General features: G+C 47.3%; 1 protein-coding gene across 4 annotated transcripts in view; it reads right to left on the bottom strand.

Moving 5' to 3' along the window:
• JAK1 (Janus kinase 1) overlaps positions 1–14,419 on the bottom strand; it is a 141,791-nt gene that overhangs the window by 23,864 nt on the left and 103,508 nt on the right. For all 4 annotated transcript variants that reach the window (XM_008265123.4, XM_051856411.2, XM_070078352.1 and 1 more), the window contains 5 exons: positions 12,000–12,153; positions 9,160–9,323; positions 7,715–8,057; positions 6,061–6,246; positions 1,080–1,237 (listed from right to left, as the gene is read on the bottom strand). In XM_008265123.4, the coding sequence (XP_008263345.2) occupies positions 1,080–1,237; positions 6,061–6,246; positions 7,715–8,057; positions 9,160–9,323; positions 12,000–12,153 (1,005 nt within the window). The remainder of the gene's footprint in view (positions 1–1,079; positions 1,238–6,060; positions 6,247–7,714; positions 8,058–9,159; positions 9,324–11,999; positions 12,154–14,419) is intronic.

The following is a 14,419-nucleotide window of genomic DNA, read 5'->3' as shown; positions in this document are numbered from 1 at the left end:
CAACTGAAGAGACGCTTTCCCAGATCTAGTCAGGCCTGAAAAGAGAGACTCGGAAAGAACAGAGCAGCTATCTTCCGTGACCTGGAGGCCAGTCAGAGGAAGTTGTTGGCCCTGGGGATGTAAAAGTGTAAGAGGAAGGAAGTGGGGCTGCCGCTGGGGCGTAGCAGGTAAAGCCACCGCCTGCAGTGCCGGCATCCCATATGGGTGCTGGTTTGAGTCCTGGCTGCTCCACTTCCAATCCAGCTCTCTGCTGTGGCCTGGGAAAGCAGTGGAAGATGGCCCAAGTGCTTGGGTCCCTGCACCCACATGGGAGACCCAGAAGATGCTCCTGGCTCCTGGTTTCAGATTGGTGCAACTCCGGCCGTTGTGGCCAGTTGGGGAAGTGAACCAGAGGATGGAAGACCTCTCTGCCTCTCTCTCTCCTTTTCTGTGTAACTCTTTCAAATTAATAAATAAATATTTATAAAAAAGTAGAGGAAATAAGCTGAATACCTGGTGTCTAAAAAGGCAGAACTCAAACGAGGAGGTACATGTTATGGAGAGGCAAACTCCAACTCTGTATCGGGAAAGGGTATACTGTGGTGGTGCAAACTACCCCCCCCCCCCCGAGGTATCTGAGCACAGGCCATCATCAATGTGAGAAGCAGGTGGAATTCTTTGAGGCCTTAAGGCTATGACAGCCTTGGTGCCACCACTCATCTGGCCCTTAGGACAGGCTGCCTCAGGGCTTCACCCGCCACACTGTGTGATGCTGAGACCTGTGTCCTGCCGTTCTCAAACAGCCCACCGTGTTTGACACAGTGAGAGTCAAGAGCTGCAGTGCTTCTTGGCCAGCTATGGAGACAGAGGAGGATTAAACTGTTAACAGAGGAGCTGAGGGGCTACTGCAAGGGCATAGGTAGCTGAAAACCTGCTCAGTAGGGATGGAGAAGATGGGACCCCATATGCAGCAGGCAACACGGTCATCTGCCCCAACCCAAAAAACTGGACACGCCTGGGAAAGAGGAGGCCATGCGTTCTGTCGCTAAAATGTGGGATCTTTTCAGCCCAAAGGTGACTGTAAAGGTTCCAGAACCTACCAGATTGGACCATGACAGCCATTCTGTATGTTGTGGACGATCAGTGGTGGAGCCACGTCAGTGCAGAGGTAATGATGGGCGTCTGCTGTGAGCCGGAAGTAGCCATCCACCAGGGACACGAAGGACAAGGCCTCCTCATGGGAAGAGAGCTTCAGTTCCTGGGGACAGGGAAGAGATGCCCACGATCACATCATGTACGTATCTGGCATCCTCAGCAGCTGAGCTGCAGGGAGGAACATAACAGACACACAACCCCACAGGGATGTCGCTTTTGTGTTGCTAAAGATCCCTCTTGCATTTACACAGGATTTTTACTGTTCAACATACTTTCTCATCTTCATCTCACTTTTAAGAAAGATTTATTTATTTGAAAAGCAGAGTTACAGAGCGGCAGAGACACAGAGAGAGATCTTCCATCCACTGGTTCACTCCCAAATGGCCATAACAGCTGGAGCTGGGACAGCCTGAAGTCAGGAGCCTGGAACTCCATCCAGGTCTACAACGTGGGTGCAGGGGCCCAAACACTTGGGCCATCCTCTGCTGCTTTCCCAGGTGCATTAGCAGGGAGCTGGACTGGAAGTGGAGCAGCCGGGACTCGAACCTATCATATGAGGGCTAGTGTTGCATGGGTGGCAGGACTGGAGGTATGGGAGGCTGTAACAGACAGGAACACCTATGGAAATGCTGCCCTGGGTTAGTTCATGGCAGACTTGGTCCAAAGGGTAAAAACTCGTGGATTTAACCCAGGAATGCTCCTGGACACAATGAATTACTAGACTAACTCCAGGGACTGCTTGGGGTTTGGAGGAAGCAGAGAGCCTTCCTCAGAGTGGTAAGTGGCCAAGACAAGAGCAGAGGGGAAGGTATTCAGGAAAACATTGGCAGAGAAGACAGGTAGGGGGTTCTGGTCTTTTTTTTTTTTTTTTTTTTTTTAAGATTTCTTATTTACTTATTTGAGAGGCAGAGTGACAGAGAGAGGGAGAGACAGAGAGGACTTCTATCCACTGGCTCACTCCCCAGATGGCCACAATGGCCAGAGCTGGGCTGATCCAAAGGCAGGAGCCAGGAGCTTCTTCTGGGTCTCCCATGCAGGTGCAGGGGTCTAAGGACTTGGGCCATCTTCTACTGCCTTCCCAGGCCATAAGAGAGAGCTGGACCAGAACAGGAGTAGCCAAGACTCAAACCAGCGCCCATCTGGGTTTCAGGCGCCACAAGCAGAGGCTTAGCCCACTATGGCACAGCGCTGGCCCGGGGGGCGAGATGGGGGTGGGGAGGTTCCTGTTCTTAATCACAGACCCCTGAGTAGGCAATGCCCATCTGAGAGCAGCCGGGGGGCTGACCAAGAACATTTCCTGGTGAAGGAAGGTATGGAAAGCCATGACTTGGAAACTTTCACTTACAAAAATCTTTAAAGACCTGAGCAAAATGACACTTGCAAATAAGACTCTTTCCATAACGCTGGAGAAAGAAGAGGCTGGTCGCAGAGAGATGAGAAGACCAGGAAGGGAAAAGCGGCAGGCGGTTATAATAACCATTCTGGAAGGAGGTGGAGCCTGGTGACAGACATGACGACAAGGAAGGGTGCCCTGGGGTTGGGAACTGAGGAAGCCACCTCAGGGTGGGAACCTGAGGAAGGAGATTTCCCTTATGCGGCCAGTCACCCACTGGCAGATATCCCCAAAGAACCTATTCAAGATGCTCTAGAACGAAAGGCGGGGCTGGCTTGGGCAGCCTCTCCCCTACCCACACAATAAGCAAGACCACTAAGCACTTAGGTTCTCTGAAACAGAAAGGGCAGAGGTCAAGGAGCTGCAGAGGGCAGTGATAAATTGAGATCTGGCTGCCCTGCATGCTGGCATCGTGCTTCCTGGAAGACTGATGCTCTAAGAGCTGGGAAGGGGAAAGGGAGTGGGACGGTAACGAGGCGGCATCAGGAAGCGGCCAGCCCCCAGGGCTGGGGCCGGCGAGCCTGGGTCTGCGGATCCGCACCTTCACTGCTCTCTATAGGTCAAAAGTGGTCAAATGCTAGCAACTGCAAATGGTTTGGCCTAACAGCTGTGTGACTCTGGACAGCCCCCTTAACCTCTGTGCTTCAGTTTCCTCCTCTGTGAAACAGGGATACTAATACATCAATCTACAGGGCAGACACGAAAATTAAGATATGAAAACTAAATTGACATCTGGGGCCCCACGCTGTGGCGTAGCAGGTAAAGCCACCACCTGCAGCGCCAGCATTCCATATGGGTGCTGATCTACTTCCAATCTAGCTCTCTGCTTACATACCAGTGGAAGACGGCACCCACATGGAAGACCTGGATGAAGCTCTTGGCATCAGCCTGGCCTAGCCCTGGCCGCTGCAGTCATTTGGGGAGTGAATCAGTGGATGGAAGACCTCTCTCTCTCCTCCTCTGCTTCTCCTTCTCTGTAACTCTCACTTTCAAGTAACTCAATAAATAAAAACTTAAGAAAAAAAGCATTGGTATCTATAAAGAGCTTAGAACAAAAAGTGGCTTGCATATAGCATGGCTGGTGTTTGTAAAGAAAAACAAAGTCACAGGAAGACCAAATGTTTGGACTTGACTCTGACAGCCAGGACAGAAGGGGGCAGGCTCACAAAACGTGCACCAGGTTTCTGCTCCTCCTCCTCCTCTGCCTAGCTTCCTAAAAGGGTTTGGTCATGCTGAAGAGAAGATCACGGGCAGAGGAACCTCTCCCTCACGCCCTCATGTCCCTGGGGGAGGATAACACCTCAGAAACCAAAGCAAGAGACAAAACACACAGGCTGGAGCCAGACAGAACTGGGCAAGGACCTGACCTTTTCTCACTGTGTGACCCTGTACAAGTTCTACGCCTCCTTATTAGTCTCAGGTTTCCCACCTGAAGCAGCTGACTGTTCTCTCAGGCTCCTTTAACACTAACAAGGAAGACACAGGCATGGCAGCCAACACAGGGCCTAGTGTCTGTAACAGGCTCCACACATTGCACTTAATATTATTTTCCCCCTCCTTCCACTCTTCCATCTACCCGCTAACAGGTACCTGGACTCTCCTACTTGTTTTTACTACACTTTTCTGATAATATTAATGTATTTCTTTTTGTTTTAAAACAAGGGAGGGATGAAAATAGTCATATTCCCACCACAAATAAACCAGTGCTAATGTTTATTTTCTAAAAGTATATGTATGTATATATATATAGACAGATGTGTGTGTATATCTTTTAAAAATTTTAAACAAATCGGCCGGCGCCGCGGCTCACTAGGCTAATCCTCCGCCTAGCGGCGCCGGCACACCGGGTTCTAGTCCCGGTCGGGGCGCCGGATTCTGTCCCGGTTGCCCCTCTTCCAGGCCAGCCCTCTGCTGTGGCCAGGGAGTGCAGCGGAGGATGGCCCAGGTGCTTGGGCCCTGCACCCCATGGGAGACCAGGAAAAGCACCTGGCTCCTGGCTCCTGCCATCGGATCAGCGCGGTGCGCCGGCCGCAGCGCGCCGGCCGCGGCGGCCATTGGAGGGTGAACCAACGGCAAAGGAAGACCTTTCTCTCTGTCTCTCTCACTGTCCACTCTGCCTGTCAAAAAAAAAAAAAAAAAAAAAAATTTTTAAACAAATTAGTACCATTGTACACATAAAGTTTTATATTCTGTTTTTCATTTACAAAAACATTTTTCCAAATATCAGAAAAATTAAGAAATGTAGTTGTATATTCTACTACATATACAGAACTGTGATTTATTTTCTTACTCTCTTATTACTGTGTATTTAGATCATTTTCAATGTTTTGACACTGTGAACAGTGCTGGAGTGAATTTTTTTTCAAAGATTTATTTTGAAAGGCAGAGTTACAGAGATAGAGAGAGGGAGAGAACTCTTCCATCTACGGTTCTCTCCCCAAATGGCCACAACAGCCATGACTGGGCCAAGCTGCACACCAGGAGTTTCCTCTGGATCTCCCATGTGAGTACAGAGGCCCAAGTATTTGGGCCATCTTCCACTGCTTTCCCAAGCACATTAGCAGGGAGCTGGATTGGAATTGAGTGCCCATATGTGATGCTGGCATCACCGGCAGAGACTTACCCTGGTACGCCACAACTCTGGCTGTGAATATTCCCTTTTTTAATTGACACCTAATGGCTATACACATTATTGGGCTACAGTCACCCCTCCACTCGGTACACACATACAGCATGCAGCAGCCAAGTCAGCGCAATGCGCATTTCCATCTCCTAAAGCATTTATCACTTCTTTGGGTTGGAAACCGTCAAGCTTCTCCCTTGGGGTTCTTTAGGAAACGGACAGTAAATCGCTGTACCTGAACATTCTTATTCATAAACTGCTGTCTGCCTCTCACACTTTCTGGAGGACAGAAGCCCTAGACTCCCGAGAAGAAAACACACAACTTCAAGGCTCGTATCACACACCGCCAAACCGCCTTCCCAAAGGCCACGCCAGCAGACAGAGGCAGTGGGCGGCCCTGCAGCTGCGCACCACGGTACCACCGGCGGCTTACTCCGCCCTCTGAGAGCGTCACGCATGTTTGCTTTGGCAGAGGCCCCACTTCCCCACCAAGCAGGCCTGCTCGTCCCGATGATGTCCTCAAGTGATACCAAAAAAGAGGAAGCGAGACCCAACACCTGAGAGTCCCTGGGTGAGCCTGCCACTCGCCGGGCTCCCGCGTCTCATGGCCAAGGACCCACAGGACTCTGCAGAGGACTGCAGGAGCCCCAGAGGAAACACTGGCGCCCGCTGATTCCCTTCCGTTCAATTCCACTTACTTTCGTGAATTTAATGTCGATGCTGCAGTATCTTTGGGCAGGCAGATTCATATTTGCAAGACAGAGGAAAGGCACAGGAATGTCACGCCGGACCTTAACCACTGACCCCGAGGATGCCTCCTGGCACCAGCGACCTTTGGCTTACCAGGGCTGCCACCACCCTGCCAGGCATCCTCCGCAGACCCGCATGTGACAGCCCTGGGAGCACTTACCATTTTTTTGTTATCCTGCTTGTTAATGCTGACCACAGACTCCTTTATTACAATGTGAGTGATTTCAGGGAAGTAGGAAAAATTGTTCCACTCTTCTCGCATTTTGTTTCTCTCCTCATCTTTCCTGAGTTTATTTTCCAGTTTCTTCCGCTTCAGTTTACTTTTTTCTTTTTCAACAGGCACAACCTGACAAGATGTGTAGGTGACAACATTAGCTTGGCTTTCTCAGTTTCCACCAGTAAAAGGTTAATGCTTCCGACAAACTGAAGCAGGGCCGAGGTCCATGGAGGAGAAAGCCAGCGTGCCTGGATCCAGAGGAACTGGAGGAGTCGGCACCTACAGGCTTCAGACCGGGGACTGGGCCTGATTAGGGCATCTTGGGACTGCGCATCTGGAGGGGACTTTAATGAGTAGCGACTGAGCTCTTTACACATGCTCCACACATGCAGGTCAACTCGGAAAGGGAGCGGCCTGCCCAGCACACACACACCTGCAGTCAGGTCCCCTCACTTGCACACTAATGCCAATGCTTCGACCCAGGCAGGGACAAAAGACAAGGCAGACACAAGCTTTCTCCTCTGTCAGTCATTGTCTCGAACTTAACAATACTCAGGTTGGCATTTTCAAGAGAAGATGTGAATTCCATGCTTCAATAACTGACACATTTGAAAGTATGCATCTGTACAAACCAGATGTTTGGAGATCTAGGCTAAGTTCCTATCTCAGGAAGTCATACAACTAGTTAGGGCATCTCCGCAAACCTTTATTTCTCCATCCAGAAAACATGAGGATGTCTGAGGTAAGTGCCATGCAAAAAGCCCTCAGTTCTGCTAGGTATTTCCACTTCAGGATGAGAACAAAATAGGAGGAGAAAATGGATCTTACATTTACTTTGATATTATTACTTAGAGTAATAATAATTATAGTAGCTTTGAAAATTTACTCAACATTTATTATGCACCAGGCCCTGTGCTAAATGCCATTTCATTCTCTCAACAATGCTGTGAGTGAGATGCAGGAAGTACCTCCCTCTGGCAGACGACCATACTTAACTGGCACAGGAGAAACAACCTGCCAAGGGTACGTAACTCTGACTTGTAGAGCTAGAATTTGTATCTGGTCTACTTGGGTTTAAAGCCCATGCTCTTAAACCACTCTGCTCTACTGCCTCATCCAACAAACACCTTACTAAAGAAGCCTCTTCCTGCAAAATCAATTATCCTGTTCCACAGAGCCAGAGGCCCGAGTCCAATTACTGGCACATCTGTTTCTCAGTTATGTCTTGGGCAAGTTTCTTAATTTCTCTATATGCCTCTGAATTTATCTGTAAATGGGTATAACAGTGTCAGCACTGCTCTTCTCAAGGGTTTTGGTTTTACTTTTGGAACTGAATGAGTTAATACATGTCAAAAGTGCAACAAGTACTTAGCACGTGGTAAGCACTCAGTGAATGCCTGCTGCTATTGGGTTATTATGTTTTTGTATTTCCCTATAGAAGGCAATAAATACTTATTTAGACCTTGTGCCCATGGATACAAATAAAACATGTATGGCACATGGTCTCCAGCCTAAATAAACTCAATCCAAGGAGGCCATGGACATGCAACAGCCCCACTGTGTGACACACGTACATCAGCCAGCTTCAGCCACTTACATTTGGTTTCTGCCTCCACTGGATTCCAAGATTTCCAGTCACCATCACTTCATAGTAGAGAACAATTCCACTGTCACTGGAATGAAACCAATTCATCTCATTTTCTGATGAGATCAGTAACATGGAAGTCTCAAATATTTCAGCACCATAATGTTTTGTCAAAGTCTCCAAAGTAGCAAGGTATTTCACTTTCAGGTCATGTGTTGACACGCTGCTGTCACAAATGGTCTTGTTGTTAAACTCCTTTAGGAAATCCTTGAAAACATTATTAATCCGCATCCTGGTGAGAAGGTTCCTCTGTCTGATGGACTTATTCAACGTTTCTGGGATATATCGCTTATAGCTAAAAGAAAATAGGAAAATATACTCTTTTTCATGAACAGCTTAGCAGAAAATACTTTAGAGACAAATCTAAATCTGTGGATTTGAGTTCTGTGTGTTGCCAAATAAGGAGAAGACGGCCCAAGTACTGGGATCCCTGCACCCCTGTGGGAGACCTTGATGAAGCTCCTGGCTTCAGCCTTGCCCAGTCTCAGCCATGCAGAGCCATTTGCACTGGCAGATGGAGAACTGATTCTCTCTCTCTCTCTGCCTTTCAAATAAGTAAATCTTTAAAAACAAAAACAAAAACAAAAACAAACAAAAAACACAGAAATTGCATATAAAGGTCAGAGTTGATTATCCTTCACATAAGAATGAACAGCTCTCTAGTAAATTACAACTTCTTGGGGATCTCAGGCTGGGAATTGGAGAGCTACGTTGGGAAGGATTTTTAAAATAGGTCCAGGGGCCGGCCCTGTGGTGCAGGGGGGTTAACGCTCTGGCCTGAAGCGCCGGCATCCCATATGGGTGCTGGTTCAAGACCTGGCTGCTCCACTTCCTATCCAACTGTCTGCTATGGCCTGGGATAGCAGTACAAGATGGCCCAAGTCCTTGGGCCCTGCACCCACATGGGAGACCCAGAAGAAGCTCCTGGCTCTGGATCAGTGCAGCTCCTGCTGTTGCAGCCATTTAGGGAGTGAACCAATGGATGGAAGACCTCTCTCTCTCTCTCTGCCTCTCCTCTCTCTGTGTAACTCTGACTTTCAAATAAATAAATAAATAAATCTTTAAATAAAATAAAATAGGTCCAGCCACCAAAGGTAAACCATAGTGATAGGGGTGTGGGTAAGCAGGGAAGTAAAAAGCATGTGGGTCACTAATTTGATCGACATCCTCCACCCAGAAATTTCACTCCACTATAAATTTATGAGCTTAGATGCCAACATTCAAAATCAGGGCACAATTGTAATTGTGCTACCTATCACAAAAATTCTAAACAAGATTCTGGTTTTGCAGAGAGCAGGGGTCAGCCCAGTGCCAGCAGGAGATAAGCTGAAGTGTATGAGAATATGAAAGGTACTACGATCCCCACGATCAGCTCCTCAGCTGGCAGGAATACTTACCTGATGTCCTTGGGGAGTTCAGGCAATTGCATTTTCCTCATCATGGCATAGTGTGAGATGGCCAGGACGGCCATCCCTAGACACTCATTCTCGATGTCATGCCCATCCTGTTCCGTCTTGGGGTCTCGAATAGGAGCCAGGCATTTGACCAAATCATATTGTCCCTTTGGAGCAGAGGCAAGAAAAAATGAACCACCACTTAAGTTTCAGAAGCCCACCGATGTTTTTTTCTAGAGGAGACAACTACCCCACAGGAAGTATCAGTCAGAAAAGCAGCACAGCAATGAGACTCGACAGATTCATGGTTTCTCCAGCATCAAAGCTCTTTTCAATACAGTTGGGCATGGAGGGGCTGAGGAATATTCTCACCAGGTTAATTCATTCATTTAACAAATATCTATTGAGCCCTATGTGACATACCAGTAAACAGTATAAGCATGAAGCTCCTCCAATGGGGCCTGCTGGATAAATGACACTGAAAAACTGTGACCAGGCCTGCACCATGCCAGACCAGGGGAAGGTGATGCTGGGCTGGGCTTCGATTATTCATCAATTCCACAAACATGTACTGCAATGTCCTGGTCTGGGATATAAAGTTGACAGGGCACTATTCATATTCTACAGTATATCATTACCACATCCAAGACTCTTCCATATCTGCTGCTCAAGTTTACAGTAGTGAAAGTATTACCAATGTATCCCACCTCACTGATAGGGTACATGGTGTTCCAGCAGCCAAAGGGGACTTCAGAAAACAAAAATAAGGCCGGCGCCGCGGCTCACTAGGCTAATTCTCCACCTGCGGCGCCGGCACCCCAGGTTCTAGTCCCGGTTGGGGTGCTGGATTCTGTCCCAGTTGCCCCTCTTCCAGGCCAGCTCTCTGCTGTGGCCCGGGAAGGCAGTAGAGGATGGCCCAAGTGCTTGGGCCCTGCACCCGCATGGGAGACCAGGAGGAAGCACCTGGCTCCTGGCTTTGGATTGGCACAGTGCGCCAGCCACAGCAGCCATTTGGGGGGTGAACCAACAGAAGGAAGACCTGTCTCTCTGTCTCTCTCTCTCACTGTCTAACTGCCTGTCAAAAATAAATAAATAAATTAAAAAAAAAAAAAAAAAAAGACTAAATGGAGCCAAGCATTTGGTGCAATGGTTAAGAGGCTGTATCAGAGTGCCTGGGTTTGTGTCTTGGCTCCATTCCCAATTCCTGCTTCTTGCTAATATGTACCCTCTGAGGCAGCAGGTATTGGCTCAAGTAGTTGAGTCCCTGTGACTCATATGGGAGACCAGGATTGAGTTCTTGGCTCCTGGGTGTTTGGGGATATCCCTCTTTTCCTTGGTCTTTCTATGTCTCTCTGTTTCTCAAAATAATAAAAAAAAATTTAAAAATTTAAAAACTGGACAGCAAGCAGTGCCCACCATCTGCTTCATACAGAATAATGATGATAATATCAACATTGTTGCCCATTCATTAAATCCTCACCTCAGTGCTAGACACTGTGCCTGGTTCTTTTTATTTATTATTCATTTAGCCCTAATAGTGGTCCTGTGTGGTTTTATAAAGATCATCTCTATCTAACAGATGCGGAATCTAAGGCACTGAAAAGTTAAATACTATCATTCATTCATTTACAACTCTGGGAACCAATCATAGGCCAGATGTTCCAGGTGCCAAGGACATGTGAAAGATGAAGAACAGATGAGTTAAAATGGGATGAATAAGAAAGCAGCTTAGGGACTGGCATTCGTCCTAGCAGCTGAAGACACTGTGTCTAATATCAGAGTGGCTAGGTTTGATACCTGCTTCCAACTTCCTGCTGATGCAGACCCTGGGAAGCACAGATGATGGCTCAAGTAATTGGGTCCCTGTGACCCACACAGGTGACCTGGATTGAGTTCTAGGCTCCTATTTTTTGCTTGAACCAGCCTCTGCCACTGTTGACATTTAGGGAGTGAACCAGTGGCAGATAGATCTCACCCTATCTATCTACCTGTCTTTCAAATATGTAATTTAAAATAGGGGCCAGCAGTGTGGTGTAGCAGGTTAAGCTGCTGCCTAAGGTGTGGGCATCCCATATTGAGCACAGTTCAAGTCCCAGCTGCTCCACTTCAGATTCAGCTCCCTACTAATGTGCCTGGGAAAGCAGCAGAAGATGGCCCAAGTGCTTGGACCCTTGTACCCATTTGGGAGACCCAGATGGAGTTCTGGACTCATGAATTCAGCCTGGCCCAGCCCGGATAGTCATGGCCATTTGAGGAGTGAATCAACAGATGGAAGATCCCTTTCTCTCTCTAGCTCTGCCTTTCAAATAAACAAATAAATCTTAAATTAAATTTCAGGACAGTTCATATGAGATAATATGAATGTAAGGTATTTTCAAAATACATAATAAATTTGCATGTTAAAATCAGGAAATGTATTATCAAAAACGTTAGTGATCTAGGGTAATGTAACTCCAGATGGTTCTAACTTCTCTTTTGGCTTTCCTGAGTGTCTTAGCTGTGACACAGGGGCCACCTCCTTTCCCCACAAACACGGAAGACTGCCGAGAAGTACATTCATCAGCCTCACTGAACTACACCTTCCCTCAAGCACTATCTCCCTCTGCCGCAGGGACTGCATCTGAAAGGCGCAGTGCCATGAAGCTGGGGGGAAAGAAGGGAACAGGGAAGAAGTGAGGCTGGAAAACCCGGGCGTGGGATAATGAGCATTCCTCACTTGGGGCTGCTCCAGGTATGGGGTGATAGGTCTCACAGCATCCTAGCACCACCAAGTTCAGTGCACAAGGGAATCTGAGCTCTGTAATGCCTCACCATCCCCACAACCCTGCATCCAAATTTCCCACCTGAGCAAACAGATACTCCAGGGAGTTGGCGTCAAGGAGAGGGGTTGCATCTGGAACCTTCTTTTTCTCATAGCCATTTTTCTGCTTCTTTGGAGAATGTCGCCACACAGACTGCTCGCTGTCATTGGTCCCATGCCAGTTGGTGAAATAGAACCTGGGAAGCAGGAAAATGGATGTTAACTGTGACCCTGGAAGGCTGGCTCAACCCACAGTGGCCAGTGCAGGAGGCTGAACGGCTCTGGGGGACAAACAGACGAGCCCTGCTCTTTCCATTCTGTGACAGCACCTCCTCTCTAACTCTGACAGAAAAAGCAACTCCCTGAAGATCACATAGACAGGGCTCCTCTGACTGGCCAATGCATCTTTCCAAACAAGAAAACACCCTTTGACTAGGATGAGACACTGACCCTGCAACTCCTTCACCATCAGCTGCATGTTGAAGCCACTGGCCATGACCTCTTTGAGGTGCATTTGACATTCCTGACATCTAAGTTCATCACACAGTCAAGATGGACAACTCACATGCCAGGTATTCCTATGTCCCAGAGTACTGTTATTAAATTAAAGGAGTTGTAAAAAAGGAACTGCATGAACCCTACTAGTTCATAACCAGCATTAGATGCAGTGTTGTGAGTTAGTGAACACTTCAGATGCTGGACACCACTTCATCATGACAGCTCCTCTACCAGGTAGGCTTCATTGTTTCCATTTATACTGAAAGAAATCAAGATTTCAAGAGGCCAGGTGACCAAGACTGCACACTGACCTCGGTTCCTTCACCACTTTCCTCTGCTACCTGTCTGTGGCAACGAGTCCCAGACAGCGCACAAGGAACTGAGCAAAGCTGGCTCCCACCCTCCCTAAGCGACAGACTCAGCTGGAGCCTGGATCTCTTCTCTCTTGGCATGCCCAGGAGCTGATGCAAAAACAACCATATCACACAGAAGCAACAAATTAAAACTCATCTCCAGAAGAACTGCTGTTAAACTGGGGCATCTGCCACTGAGTCATAGTTGCAGAGCCTATGGGATATGTCAGGTCCTGCCCTCTCTGAGTTGCCTGTCTACCGGGGCAATCAGGTACATCCAGCAATATAAAGCCACTTGACAATGGGGTACATGAGAGAAGCAGGACTATACCAGGATTTTCACAGACCCCACACACTTTTCCTCTTCATAAAAAAAAAATCAGAAGTTATACTTCACTACTGTGTTGGCATAAAAATGAATATAATCCAGCCTGAATTAATTATTTCTATCTTTCCTGACTTTAAACAAAATCAAAACATCTCATTGGGCTCCTAATAATCTCGTGGGTCCCAGAAATTATTACTAGGCACTGTACCAAATGGATAAGTCAGAGTGGGGAATCTTTAATCTGCCAGGGGCCATAATGTCATTCACAGTCCATAAGAAATCATCAGTTTCAGAATAAGCCTCCTTTATATTTATTGAATTTCGAGTTCCACACGTGGTTGCCTTGGCAGGGCTAGACCAAAGGATTTTGTGGGCCTTACGTGGCCATGGGCCAAATGCTCCTCACCCCTGGGATAAGCTGTCCCTGGATATAAGAAAGTCTCCAATGAGGTACCAAGGAGTGCCAAAGAGGGAACCAAGAAAGGTCGCAGGGAGGAGAGAATGGGTCACAGAAGGGAGGCAGGGACCAGAGAAAATAAATGGCAGGCTACAGAGCCTTGACTATACATAGCAGGCAGAAAACAGGATAAGAGTGAGCTGCTATGAGGCAGGATACCAGCTCCATGGAATATGGGCTGAAACAAGAGAAGCCAGGAATCAAGCAGATGCATACGGAGGAAAAACAAAGCAGAGGCCACAGCTGTCTTTCTCACCATCGACTCTCCAGTGCCTGGCACATAACAAGTGCTTAATACATGCTTGCAGATAAACAACAAATGATGAACAAACTCAGGGAAGAATAATCAACACGGAGAAGAAAAAGGATGAATAAAGAAACTGCTTTAAAGGTTAAAAAAAAGCTCTTTAACTTTCAATTATTCTGTATCACTCATCTTCCTGGTAACTTATGACAGTGACTGTGGCCTTTGCTCTCCCTCTGTCTCTCACACACAGAAGAACCATGTATCTATAGAGCCCAAGGCTATGTGAAACACAACAGGTCTCCAAAGCTGCTGGACTGGCCCCTCAACCTCCACATAGATGAAAGGGGTCAGACACTGATAGCAACAGAAGACTAAGGCTGTCAGCAGACCCCATGGCTTGCAAAACTTCCAAGTGTTTTAGAAATTAAACTATGGGTCACTGCATATTTTATTTGCAGATATTGTGCATAATGAATTCTCTTTCAGTTTCTATAGAATTACATTAGTGGATTGTGAAATTCACTTGAATAAAAAGCAAGAAAATTTTTCTTAAAAAAGAATAAAGAATATGATTGTCTTA

The sequence above is a fragment of the Oryctolagus cuniculus genome, chromosome 7, assembly GCF_964237555.1.
Source record: "Oryctolagus cuniculus chromosome 7, mOryCun1.1, whole genome shotgun sequence".
Taxonomy (NCBI): Eukaryota; Metazoa; Chordata; class Mammalia; order Lagomorpha; family Leporidae; genus Oryctolagus; species Oryctolagus cuniculus.
The sequence above is the reverse complement of the archived record's forward strand: the minus strand, read 5'-3'. Positions and strand labels throughout refer to the sequence as shown.